The sequence below is a fragment of the Eublepharis macularius genome, chromosome 11, assembly GCF_028583425.1.
Source record: "Eublepharis macularius isolate TG4126 chromosome 11, MPM_Emac_v1.0, whole genome shotgun sequence".
Classification (NCBI taxonomy): domain Eukaryota; kingdom Metazoa; phylum Chordata; class Lepidosauria; order Squamata; family Eublepharidae; genus Eublepharis; species Eublepharis macularius.
The window spans coordinates 44,198,419-44,224,346 of record NC_072800.1 but is presented as its reverse complement, the minus strand read 5'-3'; the positions used below and the strand labels follow the sequence as shown (position 1 = coordinate 44,224,346).

Sequence of the window (25,928 nt, the reverse complement as noted above, 5' to 3'; positions counted from 1 at the left end):
GACTTTCTAGTATGTATGACTAGTTTGTATGACTTTCTAGTTCTATTTAATTATTACATAAACTGGGTTGCTGAATTTGAAGCAGTAATGCTGCCACCCAGAAAGCCATGGAATATAAAAAATATAAAGTTTACTAGCTGGGCCCTGGGTCTGATAGACTTCTTTGGCCAGGTGGACATATAAAAGTTTGTGAAGGAAACAGGATTAAGCATACAGTCCTTGATATTCTTACTTCAAAACAAGTCTGATTGAATTCAGTGAGCTTTATTTCCAAGTAAATATTGCTTAGTACAGTTATCCTCATCCTTCATCCAAGGAACTCAGGGTGGGATTCATTGATCTTCCCTTCTTGATTTTATCTTTACAACAACTATGTGAGGTAGGCTGGGCCAAGAGAAACTGACCCAAGGTCACCCAGCTAGCTTCATGGATATTTGATCCTGGGTTTCCAAAGCCTAGTCCAACACTCTAACCACTACACCATGCTGGATCGGGATGTTTATTATTACTCTAACCACTGCACCACGATAACATGCTTAAAACTAGACTGCAAAATTGTCCCATGGGACAGCAGTTTAGAGGGACCCATTACAAGATGGCAACTGACTTAGCATGCTGACAAGCTGATGCTTTGCTGGGTGCAGGGAGTGATTGACGATAGTAAGAAATCTGGGATGTGTGGATAAAAAAGTTCAGAAACATCCCTTCCAGTTCATCTCCGAAAAGGCCATGTGCTGTAGTGCAGGCCTGCCAAGATTCCAATTCCAAATGTACATTTTATGATTTTCCTTAATATAATATTACCCTTCATTCCACCCCCCGTTTGGGACCCTAGAGACTGCTTATACAGAGGAGGAAGAAGAGGAAATTTAATTCTGTATGTGCTCAGATTCCTCTGCCTTTGCAGCAGTGGCTTAGTGTGGTCTACAGCTGCTGGGGGCAGGAGGCAGTTTTCCTCCCCCACCACATGCCTGCTTTGTGGGCATTATCGCACAGCCCCCCCCTCACCCAGACCTTCCCACTCGCCTCCCCACTGCCTTCCACACCGCTGGGGTGCCCGGCAGTGCTGGTGAAGGGACGGGAAGGCGAGCTGCAAGGCAGCCCACCTCCCAGCTTGCCTCCCCACATCCTCGCCTGTCTGGATGCCCAGCAGTGTTGGAGAAGGGGTGGGAAGGCAAGCAGCAAGGCAGCCCGCTCCCTGACTGCCTCCCCGCTTCCCTGCCTGTCGGGGCACCCAGCAGTACCGGCAAAGGAGCGGGAAGGTGAGCGGCGAGGCGGCCCGCCTCCCCGCTTCTTCACCTGTCTGGACGCCTGGCAGCTCCGGCTAAGGGGCAGGAAGGCGAGCGGCGCGGTGGCCCGCTTCCCCACTTGCCTCCCCGCTTCCCGCAGGAAAAGGGGTGGGAAGGTGAGCAGCAAGGCGACCCGCCTTCCCACTTGCCTCCCTGATTCCCTGCCTGTCGGGGTGCCTGGCAGCGCCAGCAAAGGAGCAGGAAGAAGAGGGGCAAGGCGGCCACCTCCCCACCTGTCTCCCCACTTCCCCGCCTGTTGGGGCATCGGGCAGCGAAGGGGCGGGAAGGCAAGCGGCGAGGCGACCCGCCTTCCCACTTGCCTCCCTGATTCCCCGCCTGTCGGGGTGCATGGCAGCGCCGGCAAAGGAGCGGGAAAGAGAGGGGTAAGGCGGCCGCCTCCCCACCTGGCTCCCCGCTCCGCCGCCTGTCAGGGCACCAGGCAGCACTGCAGAAGGGGCGGGAAGGCGAGTGGTGAGGCAGCGTGGGCAAAGAAGCGGGAAGGCGAGTAGCGAGGCAGGCTGCCTCCCCGCTTTCCCGCCTGTCGGGGCACCCAGGAGCGCTGGCAAAGGAGCGGGAAGGTGAGGGGCGAGGCGGCCGGCCTCCCCACCTGCCTCCCCGCTTTCCCACCTGTGGGGTGGGGGCAGCACCAGCGAAGGGACGGGAAGGCAAGTGGCAATGCGGGCCTTCTCTCCACTTCCCCGCCTGTCAGGGCACCTGGCAGCGCTGGGGAAGGGGTTGGAAGGCACGTGGAGAGGCGGCCTGCCTCCTCACCTGCCTCCCTGCTTTCCCGCTTGTTCGGGCACAGGGCAGCACCGGCAAAGGGGCAGGAAGGCGAGCGGAGAGGCGGCTTGCCTCCCGGGCCACCTCCCCGCTCCCCCCGTCTGTCGGGGCGCCGGGCAGCACCAGTGAAGGGACGGGAAGGCGAGTGGCGAAGCGGGCCACCTCCCCACTTCCCCACCTGTCGGGGCACCAGCAGTGCTGGAGGAGGGGTGGGAAGGCAAGCGGCAAGGTAGCCCGCTCCCTGCCTGCCTCCCCGCTTCCCTGCCTGTCTGGGCTCCCGGCAGCACCGGCAAAGGAGCGGGAAGGTGAGCGGCGAGGCGGCCCGCCTCCCCGCTTCTTCGCCTGTCTGGACGCCTGGCAGCACCGGCAAAGGGGCAGGAAGGCGAGCGGCTAGGCGGCTCAACTCCCCACTTGCCTCCCCGCTTCCCCGCTGGCAAAGGGACGGGAAGGCGAGCAGCAAAGCGACCCGCCTCCCCAATTGCCTCCCTGCTTCCCTGCCTGTCGGGGTGCCTGGCAGTGCCGGCAAAGGAGCAGGAAGGAGAGGGGCAGGGCGGCCGCCTCCCCATCTGCCTCCCCGCTTCCCCGCCTGTCGGGGCACTGGGCAGCGAAGGGGCAGCAAGGTGAGCAGCGAGGAGGCCCGCGTCCCTGCTTGCCTCCCTGCTTCCCCACCTGTGGGGTGCCCGGCAGCACCAGCAAAGGAGCGGGAAGGCGACGGGCAAGGCGGCCTGCCTCCCCACCTGCCTCCCCACTCCCCCGCCTGTCGGGACACCGGGCAGCACCGGAGAAGGGGCGGGAAGGCGAGTGGCAAGGCGATGTGGGTAAAGGGGCGGGTAGGCGAGCAGTGAGGCGGCCGCCTCTCTGCTTGCCTCTCTGCTTCCTCGCCGGTGGGGCACCTGGCAGCACCGGTGAAGGGGAGGGCAGGCAGCAATGGCAAAGTGGCGCTCCTGGGGGGGCGGGGGGCGTGGACCAGGCGCCCCCTCAAAATTTTGCACCGGGGGCCACCCCCCTGGCCCCTGCACGCTAAGCCTATGCTTCGCAGTCCTTTCCATGATTCTAGCTTGACCGGAGCACTGATAACAAGAATGTGTGTGTATGGAGGGGAGGGGATGTTCTCCATTTGTGTGCTTAGAAATGCTGCATATTATAACTTAGCTTGAACCCTGGCTGTGTTATATGCATTCATCTCTGAAGGCTGGTTCTCAGCCCCGATTCAGCGGTGCTCCATCCCCCCTTTTTTACCGCTTTTGTCCCTCACTCTGCCGACAGCATGGGCCACTCACCTCCCGATTCTCCCTCCCCCTTCCACTGTCGCTCACTTTTCCCGATTGCCCAAACGCCCCCCCCCCCTCCGGTAGCCCAAGGCGCCTGCATCTGGCGGGCACAGCCGGCGGCTGGGCAGGAACCAAAGGGCTGACCGCAGCTGGTGGCAGGAGGGAGGGGGCGTGGGGCGCGGGAGCGCGCGTGCTCCAGCTGTGCTCGTGGCTCGCAAGCCGGGCGCTTTTCTGGGCTTGCTCAAGTCAGCTGGAGCGGCGGCAGCCAAAGTAGCATCCGTCCCCCGTGCCAGAAAGTACCCGGCGCTCCTCCTCCTCCCTGCCTGCTCCACCTTCGACACCGGCGCTTGTACTTTCTTAGCAGCCCATCCTTCCCAGGCAAACTTTGATGGAGAATTTCACACCGCGCTGGAAAAATGCCTGTTATGAAAGGATTACTGGCACCTCAAAACACCTTCTTGGATACGATCGCCACTAGGTTCGACGGCACACGTAAGTCTCCCAGGCCGCTTCTGGCTCATTGCACTGGGCACGGGGAGAGGCGTAGCGAGGCGTGTGTGTGTGTGTGTGTGTGTGTACATTGTTCCAGGGAACCTTCCTGCCATCGCCCGTTCGCGTATGTAGGGAATTGGTGGGCACTGATCAAACTTTGCTTATCTCGCTACCCAGTAGTTCTTCGGGAATATTTTTGCTTTCTGTTTCTCACGGGGATTATTTTATGGGCTTTGCCCCCACAAAGAAAAGGGCTTTGTGGGCTTTGCCCCCACAAAGAAAAGGAAACTTCTGTGGTTAGATATAGGAATGAATTTTAGATGTAACATGCCTACTGTAGGCTTGTAAGTAAGGGAGGGAGGGGTGGCAGGGAAGGAGACAAGCAGACTTCATTCTCAGAATGCAGCATTGATTTTTTTTTGGTATATAAAATCTCTTTAGAGGCTTAATTCTTGTAAACCAGCTTTTGTATTGGCTAGACATCTGTTGTCAGAGGTTACTGAATGAAGTCTGTATTTGTCCGATTAATGAATGGGTTTATTATGCGAGAAGAGGGAAATGGTAGACTTTCAGGACCCTGGACAGATCCACTCATTCTTTATCCCGAAGTAAAATCCTAGCGAGTTTCCTTTGAAGGTTTGTTTAGGCGCCCGATGGCTTGTTTTTAACATGTCAGCTGTCCCTACAACTTTTACCAGTTAGGAGACGCTTCCTTTCCCTTTTCTGTATCGACATAACCTATAGGCTGCTTCAGTTCAACGGTTCCCTTGTGATGTATTGAACTCATATAGTAAGGTGTATATAGATGAGCTCATACAATAAGGTGCATGTAAGTGAACACCGGCACACACATAGGTACAGTCTGAAAGGATCTTGAACTTTATATTGGGGAACATTTATTAAATGGTTGAAATCTAGACTTCTGCGTAGGGATGGAACTATTTTGGAATTTAAATAAAAAGAAGAACATGCACAATAAAGTATAATTCAGTATATGTGTATTTGCAGTAGAGAAATCTGGGCTTCTGGCGAGGATGTCCTGTTTGCTTTTGGAGACAGTCATCATAGCTCAGTACTTTTGAAAATGCTGACAATGCTTGCATTCCCTGATGGGCTTTCTTTTGAAGTTCACAGTCCAAGCGTGAGATTGGTACAGTGGTCTTGTTCATAATGTCAAAAAACAATTGGTAATGAATGAAAATGCCACATAAGACTTTGTACTTGATATGAAGCTACAGACTCAGATAACCCTCTTCAGGTTTTGGCATCTGTGTTTCCATCCTATTCCATGTTAGCAGTATCAATTTTGAAAATGTTTAAACTCTTATCCAGGTGCTTCATAGCAGGAGATGGAGCATGCAGACAGGATGCAGTAAGACTTTTAAGGCCAATAATGGCTTTTGCTACTTCTTGCATTAATAGGTAGGCTTCTGTTCAAGTGTATTTTTTTCTCAAAGAAAGAAAGAAGTCTTCAAAAACAGACTGAAATAAATCGTGGCACTAAATATCTTGACACACATACAGGTGAAGAAATATGTGTACCTTTGAGTGCTCTGTGAGGCTGGTGGGGGAAGAATTTTTGGTTTGTACCACAATGAAGCCAACCTGAATAAATTCAGGTGAAAGATCTAAACTGGGAGGTAAACATTTTAGTCAGTTTATGCTACTTATTTGGCTTTCTCATGTGAGTTTAAATTTTATATATTACCTTTGAAGGTGAAGCATAATCCAATAAAACTATATATACTTGTAAATGCCATTGATTGCAATGAGAGCAAGTGACCCATGTGCGTGTAATTCCCACACTGCAGTCAAAGATATTTAGAAATGTTTCACTTGGGATTGAATTGCATCCATAATTTTTAGCACAGTGCAAGTTACATAAACTAGTCTGTCCTTATTGGTATTATACCACTATCAATATTCAGCACACGTTTTGTTGTAGTAATGTTGGATGTAGTTAGAGAATTCCTTTTATTTTAAACATTTGGGGAGGATATATTATGTTGTCATCAGTAAGACTCTAATCCAGCAATACATCTTTAATCCTGTGGAGAATTAATTCTAATTCTGGGCAACAGTGCATGAAAGGATTCCTCCTGATCACGTTGGAAAATATGTTATGATTTGTATAGTGCTTTCATACAGCATCAGTATTGGGGCTTGGTTGTTACAATCTATTTCACCTTTAACAATGGAACTCTTTTTGAAATAGCAGAAGGTCTTGAGTCTCCCCATCAAAATGTGAATTCAGTCATTACTCTCTTCCAGATGATGTTCTTGGAAGCTATGCTCATTGATTGCAATGGAACATAATTCCATTGATGTATAAGAAATGCCTTGCTAAATCAGCCCAAAGGTCTTTTCTTCAACAATGGCAAATCAGATTCTCCAGAGAAGTTATAAAGCAGAACAGGACAGTAACAACTAGTCCATGTTTAATGACCCCAGTACAGAGTTACTGTATTGTCTCTGAAAATAATGATGTATTCTTTTTTTCTTCTACTCTGAACATCTATCAACAGTTGGGAGTGGTGTGAAGGAACTGATTTGTCTTTGATCAGTTATTGTTTCAAACTGGTTTCTCTTTGTATCTGTCCACTTCCACCTTTCTGTTGCTTTAAGCTATGCGTGTAACTTCTTGCATCTGATGAAGTAAAATCTGACCAGAAAAAGCATATAACGAATAAATGTTGTTAGACTTTAAAGTGCCACTGTATTTCACATTCCTTTGTTGTTTACATGGCAGCCATAACTTCACAAATAGAATTTGCTGTTGTATGTTATGTGCATGTTATTTTACAAGCTATGCAATGCTTAATATTCAATAGACCTATGAATGAACAGCAATGCATATATAATATGAGGGCTTAGGGATATTAAGTCCTTTGTACAAAAATGGACAAATTCTAATTATGATCATGTTCGCAAAGGAATCCTATATTCATGAAGAACATTAAAGAGGAGGAACAAGTCATATTTCAAACACTAGCCTTTGCTATGTGTGAGGATAATAAGTTTCCCTAAAACGTCAATGATAAATGCTCTTGGGTAAAAAAACAAAGCAAACTGAAATAGCAAATAGCAGAGAATATTTTGAACTGGTTGGCTGCAGTTGAGATAAGTTATCAAAATAAAGCCCACAATTTTAATTGAGGCAACCCTATATGGGATTAGATACACAAAAGAGAAGATCCTACGCATTGTGCTAGCTTTTAGCCAATAAAAGCAAATAGTATATTACCTCAATTGACTTGTGAAGAGGAATTACTGAAAAAATATTTATGGGCTGGTTTAGATGATATCCTTTTAGAGATCTGCCATGTTTGAGTAAATATTGCCTATTTCCAGCATTTTAAGTGAATTTAAGTAGAAGTATTTATAAAATTTAATTCTCGTCATTTTATTTGTAAATAAATGCTATAGATTCCAATGGATCTTTCATCCAAGAAATTGTGCTCAAAACTACAGACTAAACTGCAATCTGATGCATATAGATTTAGAAGTAAGTTTCCTTGGAATCAACCCAGCTTATATCTGAGTAAAAATATTAAGATATAGTTTGAAGGCCTCAGGACTACCATTTTAAAATCCATGTAACACCGAAAGACTGTTGTGGCATCTCATGCCTCTCCTCTAACAAGGGCCTTGGATTCAGAGGGAAGGAGATTGAACTGGTGTTCAAATTCCTTCACTTCTTCACCTTGTTTGGGCTTTCAGTTTCCCAGGGGAACCCTCCCTGGTTCCAGATCTATCTGCCCTTAAATAACGCTTTGCAGGCCACATGTGACTTCTGATCCTCCTAATCTCATGAGACTAGCATTGTTATAGGGAGGGGGATTTCTTTTTCCAAATCTACTTTATTACATATAGCCATTGATTCCTCTTATTTTCTTAAAAAGAGATTTCTCTTTGTAGACAAAGCAATGCATCCTTTTGTAATTTCAGCCTTTGCAGTTGTTTTATGTTATATACCACGGGATGGTATTCTAGTAGGAGATCAAGAAGGTTTGGAAATATGTTGCCTGAGCATCTACAGAGTGAAATTCTGAAATGTTGCCGAACCTCTCTTCTTGCCTCTCTACTCGCTTCAAATATCTTTTTGATCAAAGAAAAATATATTAGAACCTATGTACATATGTGCTGTCAAGTTGCAACCAACTTTTCGCAATTCCAGCAAGAGGCAAGTGAGAAGCAGAGGAGGTTTTCCTCTGCAGAGTCTTCCTTGGCAGTTCCTCATCCAAGTACCAACCCTGCTGATCTGCTGGGATCTGATGAGATGGGATGTACCATGCTGCCTTCCCTCCTACTGATTAGAAACTGACTCCAAATTACTAAAAGGAGGAAAATAAATGGATTATTAGATTTCAGGGAGTATTGGTTAAAGAGGAATTAAAAGAATTTCTTTTAACAATGCTATGTAAGACCTTGGTGCCTTTTATACTAGGGAGATTTGTTCCTCTTACAATGGTGATCAGGCTGTGGCTTGCATCTGTCCCTGCCCTTGTTGTGTTCCTGTTAACCCCTGCTAGTGTGATTGATACCACAGTGCCAGCTGTCTTATCTTTTCAAATCATGATTGAGAAATTCAGCTCACAGCTTCTCTTGGTTCCTCTGCCCCCCATACTGTGCATCTAATAATTTCCTAAAATAGGTAGAATAATATTTGAGTCCCTCTAGTTGCTGATTAGAAATCGACATAAAAGGAATGATTTATCCCTGAGAGATAGACTGGCAGTTTGAAATCTAGTGGCTGTGTCTTTCAGAAAATTTGTGCCATGAAAAATAATGTACATTTGAAAATCCCTTGCTTTTATTTGCTTTAAATATTTGCACTTTTCTGGAAAAATAACTATCACTAAAAGCAAGGGTACACATCTAAATGTAGCATAAGCCAATTAAAAAGTTACAAAAATAGCATCATTACTGTGATATACTTGGAAAACCCTTTTTTTGTATTTGTTTACATGAATCCTTAATTCATGTAAACAAAAGGATTCACGAATCCTTCTGGAGTTCTCCAAGCGTAGGAATATCTTGTTTCTATTGGGAGCTAATAAAGAAATCAAGCGTAAAAACTGGAATAGGGAGAATGGAGACCAAATGCCAGATTCTTGTATTCTTTTCAGACATTGGATTCAGAATTATGACTGCGGAGATGACAAGTTTTATTTGTATGTTATTTTTAGAATTGTATTTCACCTTTTCCTATTCAGGGATAACCCAAGGAAGATAGAAAAATCCATTAAATAACACATTATATATTATACAATCATACCAAGGCCACCCTAATACCAATTCTAAACAAAATATTCTCCAAGTCTTGAATCATAAAATTAAATCCCAAGCAAACAAGCAAAAGTTTTTCTGTGTTTTTCAGTGAATATAGGGTGAGGATTTGGCAAATATCCCTAGAAAGGAAATTCTATAATTTGGGCACTCCTGTCAAGAAGACTCCATCCCATGTCATACAAGATCAGTGTGTTTGGGTCCATGATGCAGTAAAAGTATCATACTTATATGCTTTTAAAGATACGTCCTCAATAAGAGTCAGCCGTTTTGCATGGGGTATAGGTTTTGAACAGTTTTCCAGAGCAGAGTAATGTACAGAACATTGCAGAATTAGTTGACAAGAAGGAGAAACTTCAGTATCACCTTTAAAATAAATACATGTTGGTGGTTAGTCAGTCTTGACCTGAAATCATGTATATCTTGAATACACTTCCTTCTAATTCTAGATACATGGAAATGGCTATAGTCTGTGGTGGGGAATTTGTACTCTGCATTTGCTCAAAGACACCCTATTGTTACTTCCAGGACTGACTTCAGGTTTTATAGGCTTTATCAAGATGCAGTTTGCCAGGTCTCGCCAAGTATTGTACCATCACAATGCAGATAGAGAAGGCAGGCAAATGAATGGTGACAACTAATCCTATTGCCATTCCTTCTGGCTCAAATGGCTGGTAGGAAGTACCACCACTAGTCATAACAACCACTGTTACTGGTGCCTCTACAAGCCTTCGCTGCTCGTTTGAGAGAAGATGAACCCACAGTGCCCAGTGTATACAGCAGTCATTGCTGCCTCCTCTCTGCCTGTATCATAACAGAAGGGGAAAGGGAGAGGACCACTGCCTCCATTTTGATAGCAGCACACATGCTAAGGGAGGGAGGGAGGTAAGCAGGCCTTCCTCTTCCAAGGAGGGCTGGTTTTAAATATATTTTAAAAATATTTTTATTGTTTCATCTTGTTTACTGTATGTTTACTGGTTTCACTGGAAGCAGCCTCAAAAGCTGAGCTGGCTGGGAAGTGTGGCATACAAGTGCTTAAAATAAGGTGACCCACTGGCACAACCAAGAAAGAAGACAGGCTGCAATTGCTCAATGTGGAGCTGTCCTAAGGCCTTGGGGCCCTTGCAGCTACCTTCTGACACTGACCAGCCCTGGTCACTTCATATGTTCCAACACTGTCCACTGTCCAAATTCTTATGTACTTTTCTGCTGGGTCCCTTTTTCTCTGAGATCTTTGTATTAAGACCTTGAATGGTTTACATGAACAGGTGTTATCCTCAGGGAGAACACTGAGCATATGTTCTACAAAATATAGCCAACATTTTAGCATCTGAACTATTTCAGTATTCCAGTGAGGGACCCTAATGCTCCCTTTCCTACAACTTGCCAGGAAGAATGCAAACAATGTGACTGTGGGTAAGATGATTTTACATATTCCAGGCAGTAATTTGAAAACTCAAGTATTTTAATAAAGGCTCTGTTGCCCCTTAATTGAGAAAGCGAGTTTGGTGTAGTAATTAAGAGCCGCAGGGCTCTAATCTGGAGAACAGGGTTTGATTCTCCACTCCTCCGCTTGAACCTTGGGTCAGTCACAGCTCTCTCTGAGCTCTCTCAGCCCCACCTACCTCACAGGGTGCTTGTTGTGAGGAGAATAATAACACACTTTGTAAAATGGTCTGAGTAGGTGTTTAGTTGTCCTGAAGGGTGGTATCTAAATCGAATATTATTATTAATAATGATGTGTATTATGATCGTTTTAGTAAATTTATCTTTATATGAAGAAAAGGGGAACGGGAAACCAAATAATTTAAGCAATATAAAAAGAAATGAGCTATTCATAGAATAAAATTTATATAGGAATTTTAGTGCTCCGAACACACCACAGTCTTTATCATTTCTGTCCTTCACACAATCCAAGGAAAACAGTAAAAAGACATTAGATGTATTGTAGACTCTGGTTTCTAGCAGACCATACTTTGATTAGACAAGCTTTAATACAGCTACCCTGACAATGTGGAGAGAACAAGTTCTAGGCTTAGAGCCAAAACACACGTTAAGAAAAACCTAGGTTCAGCACGTGTTCTCTTACCTCAAGGTTTGCTGGGATCTGTAGGAGTCCTGGAAGCTTAAAGTTTAGCATTTACAGAGCAGCAAAAAGGGAAAGGGAAATACAGGCGCCTGTATTTTAAGCTTTAAGCTTCCAGGACGCCTTTAAGCTTCCAGGACGCTTACAGATCCTTTAAGCTTCCAGGACTTTAAGCTTCCAGGACCCCTACAGATCTTTAAGCTTCCAGGACGCCTACTTTAAGCTTCCAGGACTCCTACAGATCCCGGCAAACCTTGAGGTAAGAGAACACGTGCTGAACCTAGGTTTTTCTTAACGTGTGTTTTGGCTCTTAGAATGTTTGATATAAAGATTATGTCTAGTTACACGACTGAACACATGGGAAGAATGGAAAAGATGGGATCATTTACTTTGCTAAGAAATTGGTTCCCTAGTCAACAGCTACAGCTGTCATGACTTCTGGAGATTAGTAGAGAAGAAGAGCCCTGGATGCTAAAGGGCAAAATGTGACAGTCATTCTTGAAATGAACCAGGAGTTAACAATGAAACAAGACAAGACTGAAAAAGAAACAAGATTTATATGTAGTTGTGGTTGCCCAGTGTAGTTGTTGCTCAGCTGGCTGTCTCCCACTTGTAGGCCTTCAATGGACCACTTGGTGGTTTAGAAATAATTGAGTATATTTAATAGTTCCTGTTCCATTGAAGAGATCAATTCACAAAAAAGCAAGGGGAAAAAAAGGCTGGGACTTTTTTATGTCATTATTTTGCTAGCATAGGCATTGCATCGATAGTGTGTAGCCATTTTCTTGCACACTATGAGCTTGTTAATGCACCACTCAGCGTAGCCAACCTCACCATTTGCCAGATTATGCCTCCTTTTGGAGTTTTGGTGCTGGGCCCTGTCCAGTAGACAGTGCAGGCAGAGAGAGACGGATTACAGATTTCTACATCTCCATTTCGTTGTTTTCAAGCCACAATACCGATGGAACTTCAAGTTAATCGGTCTCCCCATATTTGTAAATTCTCATAATCTTTGATGCTACCTTTTTACACAATCCAATTCAAAAAAAGGCCCATTTCAATCTCTTTCTGGGGTTCCTGTTTCTGTTTTCTTGTCCTTGAGTCATCATGATCCCCAATCCCAGCTTCAGGCTTTTTTGTGGTCTCATTTTTTGTAGTCTCATTTTCCAGCGTGCTGGAAAAAAATAGGTTGCGGTATTTGCCACTTCACTTCAGATAGTGCACAGGAAGCGTGTTTCCTGAGGGTCTGTCCTCCTAGGTCTGTTCCTCAAAGCTTAGTGGGAAGGTCTCTTAACAAGACCAAGAAGTGCCAGTGTGATTATAGGTGGATATATACAGTGTTGCTCATCTATTAGGTTTCCATTACTATTCCACTTTTACCCCAAGGAATTTGGGGTGGTAGACATGATTCATTCATCCTCCATTTTATCCTCACATCATCCTGGTGAGGTAGATCAGACTGAGAGATCTTGACTGCTGAATGCCACCCAGTGAGCTACATGACTGAGAGGGACCTAAGAACTTAACTTTTAAAGTAACAGAGATGATACTAGATGTTCGCAAGAGTGGTTCAATGTAGGAATCCAAGCAGTTCAGCACCCTGCTTTCAACACAGGCCAGTGCTGTATATTAGTTTAAAGCATATCATGCAGTAATTACGAAGTGTTCGTTCTGCAGTTTTTCACTCAATTTTTCTTGCTACCATCAAAATCCATGGCAACAGGTTGCATGTGTTAATAATCAAACAGATCCCAGAGAACAGTTTCTTGAGTCGTGGCATTTTCCTCCGGAGGAAGAAGGCTTGTCTGCTGGCACCAGAGAAAAACACCACAGCTGATCAAAAAGCTCTGTAGAATCCAATCCAGTCTCTTCATTGTAACTCTGCAGCACTTTAAATATGCTACTGGGATAGATTTCCTTATTAAAATGTTCACGTTTGATAAACTTTTTTAAACATCAAGGCATCATTGTAGCTAGTAGAAATTTAAGGCTGCAATCCTAAAAATACAAGAATAACAAAAACTTATTATTAATTACACATTCTGATACCCTATTAAACTTCCCAGTTTTGCTGGACAAAGAGGATATTGGTTGTGGGTAAAAAGCATTCTAGTTTTCATTTTCATAATAACTCTATGAAATAATAATCTCCAGAATTTACAGATGGCAAATAAAGGGAAAGAGGACTGGGATTAGTTTACCATGAACTAGTAAGACTTGGCTACCTGGCAAAGCTGCTAAACAGGAGCAGCCTGAGCCTGGGTAAAGGAGGAATTCCTCTTCAGGTTGTGGCAGAAAGTGTTTTTGGATTTTTAAAAATTGTTTTTATATCTGTTGTTGTCATGTTTATCAAATTGTTTTTTTCTATTGTTAGGTTGTAAGATGCACATGAGAAAGGTAGTTTAGATGGGCAGCCATGTTGATCTACAGTAGAACAGTGGGATTTGAGTCCACTGTCACTTCAGAGTCACTTCAGAGATCAACAAGATTTTCAGAGTGTAAGCTTTTGTGATTCAGAGCTCCCTTCTTCAGACATGAGTAGGAGGTGGGTCAAAGGTGGGTGTGGTGAGACCACCATCCATTTCCATCTGTGTCTGAAGAAGAGAGCTCTGACTCTTGAAAGCTTACACTCCAAGTGAATGCATTCAGTTTATGACTGAATGCAACTTACCTAACTTTTAAAACAACATTAATGGCCTGCCGCCACACAAGCCACAGCTAAATAATTCTTCCTTTTAAACAAATAGATTTTAATATTTGTGACATCATTGTGAATTTTGACTTTGAGTTGGGGGCAATTCGATAACAGTAAAGAAGAAGAAACAGGATCATTCTCAAAATTTGTTGTTATAATGTTTTATGCCCATTGAAGGAAACTAGAAAGTGCACCAGATGGCAATTAGCTGGGGAGCTCCTGATCAAATTGCCGAGTGAGCAATGGGTAGCAGCTTGGAATAAATTGCATTGGAATATTCATACCAGAATCCTGGATGTATTAGGAACTACTGCTAGGGTGAATGTTGCTTAGCAATCACAAGTGGTTCCTTTCCTGAGAAATCAAGTTAAGATTTCACCTTTGGTGCTAATAGTGGAGTCAAATTTAATTAACTTGTGCTCAAGTTCAGATTGAAGACAACTGCATGTATATCACCTGGCAATAATGACCATTCATATGACATTTAGACAGCTGCCCATGGACATATGAAGCTCCATTATACTGAGTTAGACCATTATCAAGGCTAGTATTATCTACTCGGTCTGGTAGTGACTCTCCAGGTTCTCTGGTGGAGGTCTTTCACATCACTCATTACCTGATCTTTTTACCTGGAGATGCCAGGGACCAAACCCAACATGTTCCATGTACAAAGCCACTGAGACATGATCAATGAAAATTTTGGCCCTAGAATCAATTCCAGGTATTAACGGGCCCATGGGTGCAAAGTACATGAGCTTCACCATTGCAACTCCACATTCCCCACATCAAAGCCACCTTTCCCCGTGACTGGCTCCATCATTGTGCCCAGCGGTGGTTTTCTCCCCACTCAGTCCTGATTCCCCCATCTCTTCTCTCCATTTGTCAGATCCTTTTAAAACCACAAATTCCAAAGAATTAAGAAAGAGTTAGTGGAATATTACAGGGGCCTCTGAACTGATGCCCAGTATGATGCCTGGAAGTGCATTGGGGCACTGCTAAGTTTACTGCACACCACCATTATGGCCAGTCCCATCCATTGTATCATGCTTCTTTTTCTTCTGTACTACTGATGGATGTAGGGCTGGCACCTCGGCTTGCAAGTTGTTTGCTTGTAGTGGGCAACGTGCTGCCTCCATGATCCCACCTCATGCTTGCTCAGTGGAGCAGCAAGAGTTCAATGGGGGAGGGCAATGGACACTCTAGGAATTTCCCCCAGTCTCTATGTTTTTTATCATAGAAATTCAAGGAAAGTGTCACAGAAGCCATGATATCAGAAGTGATGTCATCATGGCATCCACGCTGTCATCCCCTCCCTAGGCTTTGCTTCCAAATGCTCCTGGGGGTTCTTTTGGAGGAATGGAAACCCTACTGGCATCCCTAGTGGGCAGCAGGAGTCCTGCCCCCAGGGCACCAACATAAAGGAATGGAATTGTAGGACTTATCACCTGTGAAGTAACAGCTGCAAATAACAGAGAGAGCTGAACTGGACCCTGACGCCTTTGACCTTTCTGTAGATGACAGATACAAGCCAATGATGGCTTTCATATGGGGACGGGCTTGGATGGTTTCCTCATTGCTGCTGTGGCTACTGAGAACAGCATGGTGTGTGTGTATGGGGGTGGAGGCTTTTACATGCCAGGTTTCCCAGCACTTTCCTTGCCCCAGTCCCCCAGCAGTGCCTATCTACTGGGGCTTTTGCCATTTTTTTAAAAATCAGCGCTAGAACATAGTATACTGATATAACATTTATTAAGATGTGTAACAGATTATCTGAATTCTCAGCTTTTTATCAAACAAAGTCAATCTTAAGCCTCTCTCATGTTGTAGACCTTTCCTCTTATATCTCTGCAGGTTAAGGGGCTAGAGATGTAATCTTTTTTTAAATTGAAAGCTGGGAATTCAAAATACACATATTGAGAGCCAGTTTGGTGTAGTGGTTACAAGCGCGGGACTCTAATCTGGAGAGCCAGGTGTGATTCCCCACTCCTCCACTTGAAGCTAGCTGGGTGACCTTGGGCTAGTCGTAGCTCTCTGGAGCTCTCTCTGCCCCACCCACCTCACAGGGTGTTTGTTATGGGGATAATAATAGCATACTTTGTAAACCGCTCTGAGTGGGCATTAAGTTGTCCTGAAGGGTGGTATATAAATTGAATGTTATTATTATTATATTATAGTTATCAAGATAACACTATCCTAATGCCACTTAAAAAAAAATCCGTAGGAGTCAGGAGGAAGAAATGCCCCCTGTGAGTCAAAGTAAATGGTTGCCACGTGGATGGGAAGGCTAAAAAATATCGAAAAGCACAAAGTGATTGACAGCTTTTAGAATGCAGTACAATAACACAACATAAAAAGTTTGTTTTCCTCTCCGTTTCTTGAACTGAGGGACCACCAGCACTCATAAAATGTTGAGCGATCAAAAGATTGCTCTTTCTCATTTCTGCAAAGCCAAAGTTGGGAATTTGGGTTACTCCCCTTCCAGGAATGCCTTGCTTTATTAGATAGATCTGAAAAACTTTACAGGCAATGAGAACCATTTATACATACTTTATACATACTGCATCAAAATCTTGAGAGCCCAGCTCCTGAGCCACAGCATTAGGACTTTAAATAATATAGTAGCGAGTACCTCTGAGTATATGCAAAGAGTACCTTTCCCTTTTCCCACTGAGTAAATACAGTCTCTCCACGTGAAGGAGCCCATTGTGGCTTTTTATTTATTTTTTTCACATTCTATTTTCGCCCAGACAATCTATGCTTATTAAGTTTGCAATATTTTCTGCAGTCTATATTGCTAGGAATTGCAGACTCGGGATTTTTCCATAGCTAAATTTGATTTTTAATAAATTATGAGCTTTCATATAAACAATAAAACCTCTGAAATGGTAAAATAGAAAAGAATCTTTAAAGTGATTTGGTATATAATTAAGGGGACAATAGATTTTGCTTAAGATACAAGGAAAATCATTATATTTTGTGGGGAAATGATAGGACGTTTTGGAGGTCTTTCCTTCATAGGGTCATCATAGGACAAAAGTGACTAGACAGCACATAACACACACACACAGAATGCTATACAAGTTATACCTTTCAGACTGACAAATTAACAGTGGGTGCTAGTTTGCTGTGAAAACCAGCTGTGGTCCTGTGCTATGATGCTGAACGTTTTCAAATACCTTCAAGAGGGTCTACTTGCACTGTCTTCAAGGAGAAGGGGTTTAGATTCAGATCATTTTCAACAAAACGTGACTTGTCCAAAGTTCTGCCAAACTCACCCTCTTTTCCTCTTCTTTCTAATTAAATGGAGGGGGGGATTTTGCTGATGTCTTCCTTGTCAAGCAAGGAGTATAATACCCTCCCCTACCCCTTCTTATTCAGGGTGTGTTAGCAGAATGACAGTCTGTTCTTTCTCATCTCTTGCCAAAAGAAGAAAGTGGAAAGGAAGAACTTTAAAATCTATCTCTAGAAAGTTGAATCATCAGAGAATAGGTTTCTATGTTCTATAAGAGTATGTATGGATGACTGTTTAAGTTAACCGCTTGCATCTGAAACCAAGAATTAGAAGCTAATTAAGGGGGTTTCTTATAAGTATAGTTTGTCATGGTTTTAATAGTATGGCAGTCTTGACATTTTCCATGACATGCTTTAGGGCAATTCCTCTCAAAGCTGGATTTTTTTAATGGAACATTTCCTGCATGCCTTAGTCACACTGAAATCACAGCTGAGAAATTATTAGAGAAAAAAAATAGACCCTGATGTTCTTAGGGTGCGCTGGTCTTGACAAAGTCAGGAAATTACTCAGCCCTCTCTGGTTTTTGTCAAGACAACAAAGTCTCTCTAAGTTCATTCTGCTGGTATGTGATTAAAATAGACATAATCATAACAATTACCCTAATGACAATATTTCCCTCCTCCTAGAAAATCAGTTAGTGATAAAGAATTCATGCAAGGGCAGTCTTTAGTGCTGCATTTGCTAGGTTTCCAGCCATTAAAGTTGAGCAAGTTATTGCTGATCGCACCAAAATGATTATTTTTCAGTGTCCAAATTATTATACTAGTTTGCTTGGCAGTTCAATTCTTTACAGTTCATTTAGCATGGTTAATTGGTGGCTTCCTTCAACAGTTAGTAAATGGTACAATAAAATAAATGTAATAATGGAATGGATTGCTACACAGATTGGTTCCCCGCTGATACTTACTCAGGCTTGGGAAATCTGGTTTAATGACAAGATACAAGGAAGGAAGACTTTTAGGCCTTAAGTATACTGATATGTTGGAGCAAATTTGGAGCTTTCCTATATAAACCTCTGGAAGAGCAACACAAGCGCTAAGCTATGATTGAATAATCTTTCCAAACCCCTCTATGGAAATTAGATGAGGGTTTTTGTAAGACCACAGCAAGTTGATGTGTTTTGTTTTGTCCCTGTGTGCTAAGGAAATCCCAATAAAGTCTGCAGAAAACCTCTCGATGTGACTTGAGTTTTAAGCATTTTATATCTGCTATACCCCTGCTTCTCTGGGTTGACTGTAGCTGATTTTTTCCTCCATTTGATAATATAAGATGTGCATATGGATTTTTTAGGACAGGCTCATGTAAGGAGAACTAGAGAAATAATAATAGCAGAGGCCCTGGTCACACTGGAGGCCAATGGAGGTGGGCAAGTTATGTGATTTCTTTTCATATGATACTGGGGCTTGGTCTGAGTGATGGAAAGAAATCCAGGAGCCTTTGGTAGTTCTCAGTAGCTCTAAGTCCACAAGCAGGACGTTCAGTCTTTTGCTCAGGAGGACAGCAGAAATACGTTCCAGTAGAAGGGTGCTCTTAAAATGAGACTGAAGGGCTGTTGATTTCCTCCTGCAATAGTTTTTATTCCTGGGCCAGTCTATATACCTTTCTGGCAAGAGGTTCACAATTTGCTTGCTAAAATAAAACATAACATTTTGATTTTTATTTTGCCATATTCCACTTGATATTTTAATTTTCTTCGGAGATACAAGACAGAAAAAGCAGTAGCAGCAATTGCAGCTGCTCATTTATAGATTGTGTTTAATTCAACTATATGTATCTGAATTGTTGTGTCAGCCCCAAGTCCTGTGTTTACTGTAGATGATACTCTTGAATACCAGACTGTGATAGCGAATTCTTTCTAATATCATGACTATTATCTAAATGTAGCCACAATGATGACATAAAAAACACAGCAATAAGCATTCCAAATGTTCACAAGATTCCTTTCTCTTGCAAGAGTTCAGCCATCATGTTTGTTGTCTTAGCAATGACCTATTAGAAACAGAATGGATCTTGTGAGCATTGGGGAAACCCCACCAGGCACACTGTGCTGGTTTTAGAGAGGTTTGAGGGATCAAAGGAACAAGAAGCATTTGTTCCTTTGGCTTACTTGGTGTGAGCACTGAAGTAACGCAGAATCATGATGTCAGACTCTGGCAACAAAATGCCTTGTGCTGCCACTGGGTATGGCCTGTCTTTCTGTAGAGTTTGCATTTCCATATTGCAGAAGTTCACATTCTTAGTCCACCAATTCAGACAACATCAATTATAACTACAAAGTGGCCTCCATACTCATTCACTTATAGGTACACAATGATAGGTCATCTCATATAATGAAATGTAAGCAGAAAAAGCTGTTCTTGATAGCCAGGTAGGAGACTTACTACAACAGTTTTGCTGATTTTACCTATAAGGGAAAATGATGGCCAGAGTACTAACTCAGTGGTGTCCAAATGTTAGTCTAAGCATTCAATCAACCTGCAGCTTCTTTGCATAACAAGTTTTGCAAAGACCAATTAGAAGACAAACAAACCTGTGTGTTCATTTGTCACATAGAATTCTAATGATCTCTCTCCCTGACATTTATTTCTCACCTCAGTGACTGGGGAAGATAATTTGCTTGGCAAATAGCTTCAGCAAGTCTGTGGGCAAAGTATATGCAAGCAATTAGTTTGCAGCACCAACTTTTAAAAACACAAAATATGGCCATGTAGAATATCAAAATATTAACAAATAAAAAGACGTAATGATTTCCACACTTATTGTTTATATTCTAACAGCTACCTTCTTTTCTTCCTTTTTATTATGCATTAGAATGTTTTTCCATTTCTGTTTTCATATTAAAGGAAAACCAAAAGCAATTCATGTTTTCCTTTAGAGGAAAGAAATAACTATTTCTATGCTTTTGTATGATTGCTTGTTTGATGCCCCCTAGTTACTAACTACTGAACATGCTCTGATTGATTTGAAACAGACTGAAATAATTTGGCAATTGGAATGTACGGGTGTAAAGCATTCACACCCTTCACTCTCAGCACAATGCTCTCAGGCTGGCCCAGTGATACAGCCCAGAAGCAGGAAGAGTTTCTCCTGCTGTCTGTCAAAAAGGCGCTTTTGGGGACTCCAGTTGCTTTTGGGGAATTGTCAGTTTGGGTATTGTCCTCCTTGTTCCACACTTTTAAACAGAATATTAGCAAAAAAAACACAATCTCTGTAAGTGTTCTCTCGCTGCAAAGGAAACTGACATTGTAAAAAGGCTGCTCTTTCTCAGGGAAGTGGTGTATGTATGCATGTGCAAAATAGCATATACATTTTTGACATGCAAATATTCTCTTTCCAGAGTTCATGATTGCAGTTAGGTGGGTGGCAGAAAAACAACCACCACCATGCATGTGTTGATTTTATTGAGCAAATGAGACAGGTAGAGAGATACAAAATGAACCCCTCCCCCCCTCCCCCTGGCAACAAGAAATCAAATAATCATATCTCATTGTTCATTAGTGTCTGCGAGTGTGCTAGAGTTTAACCTGTAAGTATTTATTGTTTAATCTCAATTTTCACACCAATCAAGAGAAAAAGAAAAGACACACATTAACATTTTGAGTCAAACCTGTCAAGCTGCTATGTTGGAGAGAGCAGAATCCACTCGGGAATACATGCTTCGCACCAATGTGATTCCAGACTGAATGTCTTCTTAGTATTGGTGAGCACTGAAAAAATGTTCCATTTCAGTTTTGAAGCTGGAGTTTTCGAATGACTTCTCTTCATTGGTTTGTTCCAGGTGAGCCTATGCTGTTTTGGATCTAATACATGTTTGTTTGTTTCTTTAATTATCAAGCATTTCAGCCCATTGCATGAGCGTAAGGCATTTGTTGGCTGTGCATGCACACACTCATGCTCTTTTTTTCAAGGAGGGTTTGAGGGAAACACAAGATTCTGGGGCAGCTGTTTTTGTGTTTAATGGCACAGAATACAGTTCTCCCTCCAAATCATTAACCCATCAAGTTTGAACACACAAACAACAATGGGGTTTGGTGTTTATGGACCCGCAACACTTTGGAAAAGGTGTTAAGGCGAGTGTTGAGCAGCTGTGCCTGCACACACTCTTCTTTTCAAGAGGGGGGATGGGGAAATGGGGCTTTATTAATGCTTAACCAAAAAACACATCGTTACCAATTATTACTCCCCTTCCTAGTCCAAAACCCCCTCAATCCAACGAGTTTCTCTTCAAGAACAAAACACACACACACAACAAGGCACCCCAAAGAAGGTGACAGTCGTCAGGTACACACAATGGTGGGGAACTCTCTGGCAAAGTAGTGGTGGTGGTGGTGGTAGACCAGCACCCAAGCAGGAGAACACTCCATTGCCAACCAGCACCGCACAGAGAAATTTTACAAATCGTGATTTTAGATAGTGCCAATAATTACCTTTGCATTCTGCTGTTGCCTGCTTAAGGCATGTCCCCCTGTCCTTTATTAGTTTCATTCCCACAGTAAGAGGCAAATCCTTCCTTTTAACTCTTTGGAGGAGCCGCCCACCCTAGTTAATGCAGGTGGATCTGACTGAGCTCCATCCTCAGCTCTGATCTTTGAATTCTGCAACTGAAAATCCTAGAAAGAACATTGTAGAGCTCTTTCTAGGCCTTAAAATTCAGAGTGAAGAGTTGCCATAAAGACCTTAATCTCAGCATCATATTTCTCGTCACAGTGGTCCTGCTGTCACAGTGGAGAGACGTGCTGGAACTATGACTGGCACCTAACTCAATATCCTCAGCTTCTGAGCTCCTGTTGCTCTTCAAAAGAGTAGACCATGCATACCAATTTACCATGATCCTTTGTGTTTGGCCATTTATCTGTTTCTCTGTCATGATTTAATGACATACTGTTGTTGTTTCATGCAATACTCAAAACAAGATAGAGCCTACTAGTAGCATAATGTTGAGAGGTGCTGCTGTGCCGTCCACAAGGGAGTCAGCGTTATGTTTCTCTTATAGTCTCCAATACCTCCTTCCTAAAACAGCCCCTAACAGTGAAATTGGGAGCAAGGGTGGTGGTTCTTTGGTTTTGATAATGGGACATGAGGAATGACCCTCTTTCTTTTCTTTAATTTTTACCAATAAAGATACGAGTCTGGGCAGGTTGGCCAGTCTCCATATTCCAACTCAAACTGTTAACTCAGAGTTGAACTATGAAGAAGAAGTTAAACTGAAGCCAAAGCCTCAATAAACATAATGAAGAGACCCCAGTCTTTAATCAGCCTGGTCCACATGGGATACTGATCTGGAAAGACTTGGGTGTCCGCCAGCAACCGTGCAGTGCCCAGCTCTACCATCTCCACTCATTCAGCACTGGGCTCAATTTTAAGCATCTCCAGCTGCTCCTTGACTCATTATCTTACACTTGCCTTGTGGTGGCACCTACGCAAAGCAGAAGGTCACTGATTGGACAGAAACTTGGTCCACATGCCTGGGTCCTCCTCAGTGCACCTCTCCCTTAACAATTCTTTATTATATCTAATTTTCACTCGAATCTGTATAACATGAGCTTTTGTGGACGCTGGGGACCCCTCCCTCCTCAAAGCCACCTGTGTACACCCACAAGGATGTTGGCTGGTTGCAATCTATGACACCTTTTCCTTGCATTGTGTATAAAAGCACACAAAAAGAGATTGACAATGTCAATGGCATTGTGCCATTTGCTGCTCCTCTTCCCAGCTCAAAGCAAGCCTTTTGTGAATCAACCCCTATAAGCCACTCAAGGTCGATGCCGATGCCTGGGAAGTGCTGAAGAAAAAATGCATTCATGTTGCACATCCCCCTTCGCACCAATGGAGTTAAGCTACGCTAGGGCTCAGTCTGTCCCTGGAGATCTGATTGGTTGGCTGCCATTAAGGAAAGTAATTACAGATGCTGCTGCCTACCATTGCCAGCCTGGTGCTTGCCTGCTTGTACTTCCACTGCATGGTAAGAACTGAACCGAAACACACAACATTTCGGGGGAAGGGGAGTAATTACAGCTTGGTTTCCCAAATTTTACCATTCCAAAAGTTGCTTTAACAAACCAAACCAGTGATTTCTGGGTGTATTTCTAGCTTGTTTGTTTCATTTTGCATACTCTTACTTCTTAGTTTATTTACAGAGCAATCTCAAGCAGAATTACATTGGTTTCAATGGATGGGTATAACTCTACGATGCACTGTCAAAGTATCTCAGGTCTCAGTGCTGTCTATTCTTGGAAGCCCACTTAGTTATTATGAGTAACGGTTGACAGTCTGGTGATGTTTATTCACATTAGATATTTAAGCTGATTTAATAGTCATTCCCTTTATCCAGGCAACCTTGGGAAATGTCCCATAAAATAATGCTAGAATCAGAGTCTCAACAAATTCTCTGTGGACTGCAGTTGTAATACAAGTGTAAAGTTTAAATGCGCCCTCCCCATATAAAGCAGCTCTTTATACTTTCATTTATCCTTTGTGATAGATGCGTGTTCTATAGCATCCCAAAGAAATAATGATTGCATTCACGAAAGCTGACTTTCAAAAGATAGGTTTATATTAAATACACTAATCAGCTTGGTAACTTTCCCCAACAGATTTTGCACTAGCAGGAAATTCTGCATACTACTTGTAAATCTATTTGCTATCCCAGAGTTTATTATCTTGACAGAATAAGATTACTGAAAAACTACAGCTCAAAATAACAACCCAAGAACAGGAGAGAAAATCTCTAAAAGTGATACCCGATCAGGATACTGCAGATAGTTCAGGGTGGTTTTGTTTGATGATAAGCCATACCATGATGAATACAATGGACCTTATTGCTTTTAAATGAGCATGTGTGGCCCTCTAAGAGTGATCGGCTGATTATTCTTACTTCTACAAGAGAAGTTCTCAAGTCTATCTGCCTCCCTACAGTTTTCCCTTCTTTTTCTTGTAACTTTACTCAGCAAAAGCTTTATTCCACAGTCTCACCTTGCCATGAAGTGAAGTTATTTATTTGGCATCTGAATGGCTAATTGCTAAAAGCAACCCTGAAAACTAACCAGCAAGATTTTTAGTATATAAGCTTGAGACAGTATTTATACATACCTGAAACTACATTGATGATCCCATTACCACTTCAAGTTACTTGCTTTTAACAGCGCTGCAGAATGTGGTTGTTGGTACCTTTTATTTGAGTAACTTCTATTTGCTGGGAGCATAACGCTGCCTAACAGATCCTAGCCTGATAAGAGCTATTGTCTTGGATAGCTCAAGATTACAACTTGCCCTGTATTTGTTTCTCGGGGAGCTCTTCTGATTTTTTAAATTCAACAGGTGGAGCTTTTGCTATCACTGAAATGTAGTACTAGGACAAACTTCCTAATTTTTTTCCCTTTTGCACCATGTTGCTCAATAGCAAAGCATCTGGTTTGGATGCAGAAGGTCCCAGGTTCAACCTCTAGCATCTCCAGTTAAAAAGGATCAAGTAGTAAATGATATGAAAGACCTCCATCTGAGACCCTGGAGGCTACATGCCAGTCAAGAGTAAATACTGACCTTGACAAAACAAAAGTATAGCTCAGCATAAGGCAACTCGATTTAGGGTGGGGATGTGTGGTTCAGTGGTAGAGCATCTGCTTTGTATGCAGAAGGTCCCAGATTCAATCCCTGAAATCTCGAGCTAAACGAATCAGACAGTAGGTCATGTCAAAGATGATCTCTACCGGAGACCCAGAAGAGCCGCTGCCAGTAAAATTAGATATTACCGAACTGGATAGACCATTGGTAGGACTCGGCATAAGGCAGCTTCAGGGAAGTACTAACTGTTAAGACACAGCAGCCTGGGAGGAGAGCAGATCTGTTTTCTAAGGATGGTTTCCCAGTTCCTCATTGTCGCTACATGTGGTTGTGAGCTAAAGCTCTTAAAGTAATGGCAATAAATATCTTATTAATGATTTTACTTCTTGGCACTGCAAGCCCTAAAAATAATCCAAAGGACTTAATTGGTTTGAATGAAAGAAAAGAATGCCTTTCATGTTTGTTTAACTCTACCAACTTTACACTCAGTAGGAATCTTATTAAGTAGCTGCAGCACTCTGCAGTGATCAAGAAGCTGGTGGTTCAAACAGAAGTGGCTTTTAAATCCTTCCATTTGTGCAACCTATGTTTCATGCAAAAGTTAAATTAAGCATCTCTGGTGGAAATTCTCTAATGGGAAACTGTGCTATTTCCTACCATATTACACATTACTTGAAAGAAAGCCCCATTGATTTCAGTAGGCTGTTTCCAAGCACGAGTCCTTCCTGGGAAGCGATTGCAACTGCAGACACCCTGCCTCCAAATGCACTTACCAATGACCCAAGTATCCCCACTGGGGTTTAGCGGTTGCTGTTGTTTGCTGTATAAAACCCATAGTCCTGTAAAAGATGTCAGCCATCTATTTTTAATAATACAATTGCCTGGTAAGTATGTCTTTTGCTGTTATTTTTTTCCAAAAGCTTTTAGGACAGGGAGTGCAATAAATATCTCAGCATAAATATTCTACCATTATACAACCCAGTCCATAAATAACACATGCATTACAAGGTGGAAGACAGAGCAAATGAGCCCTGCAAGGTAGCCTTTTACACTGTTGACAGCCTCAACAAAACTTTTTAAGTGTTTGATTCTTTCAGTATTTAGACATTTATGACATCAATAGATAAAGAGGATGATTCAACCAATGTGTGAAAAGAAAGCACCCAAAGGCACT

The 25,928-nt window shown here is 42.9% G+C and overlaps 1 protein-coding gene across 1 annotated transcript in view; it reads left to right on the top strand.

Annotated features, from left to right (window-relative positions):
- The first annotated feature begins 3,756 nt into the window (after positions 1 to 3,756).
- The window catches only part of KCNH8 (potassium voltage-gated channel subfamily H member 8), a 270,322-nt gene continuing 248,150 nt past the window's right edge, over positions 3,757 to 25,928 (top strand). Inside the window, exon 1 of the mRNA XM_054991452.1 lies at positions 3,757 to 3,832. Within this exon, the coding sequence (XP_054847427.1) occupies positions 3,757 to 3,832 (76 nt within the window). The remainder of the gene's footprint in view (positions 3,833 to 25,928) is intronic.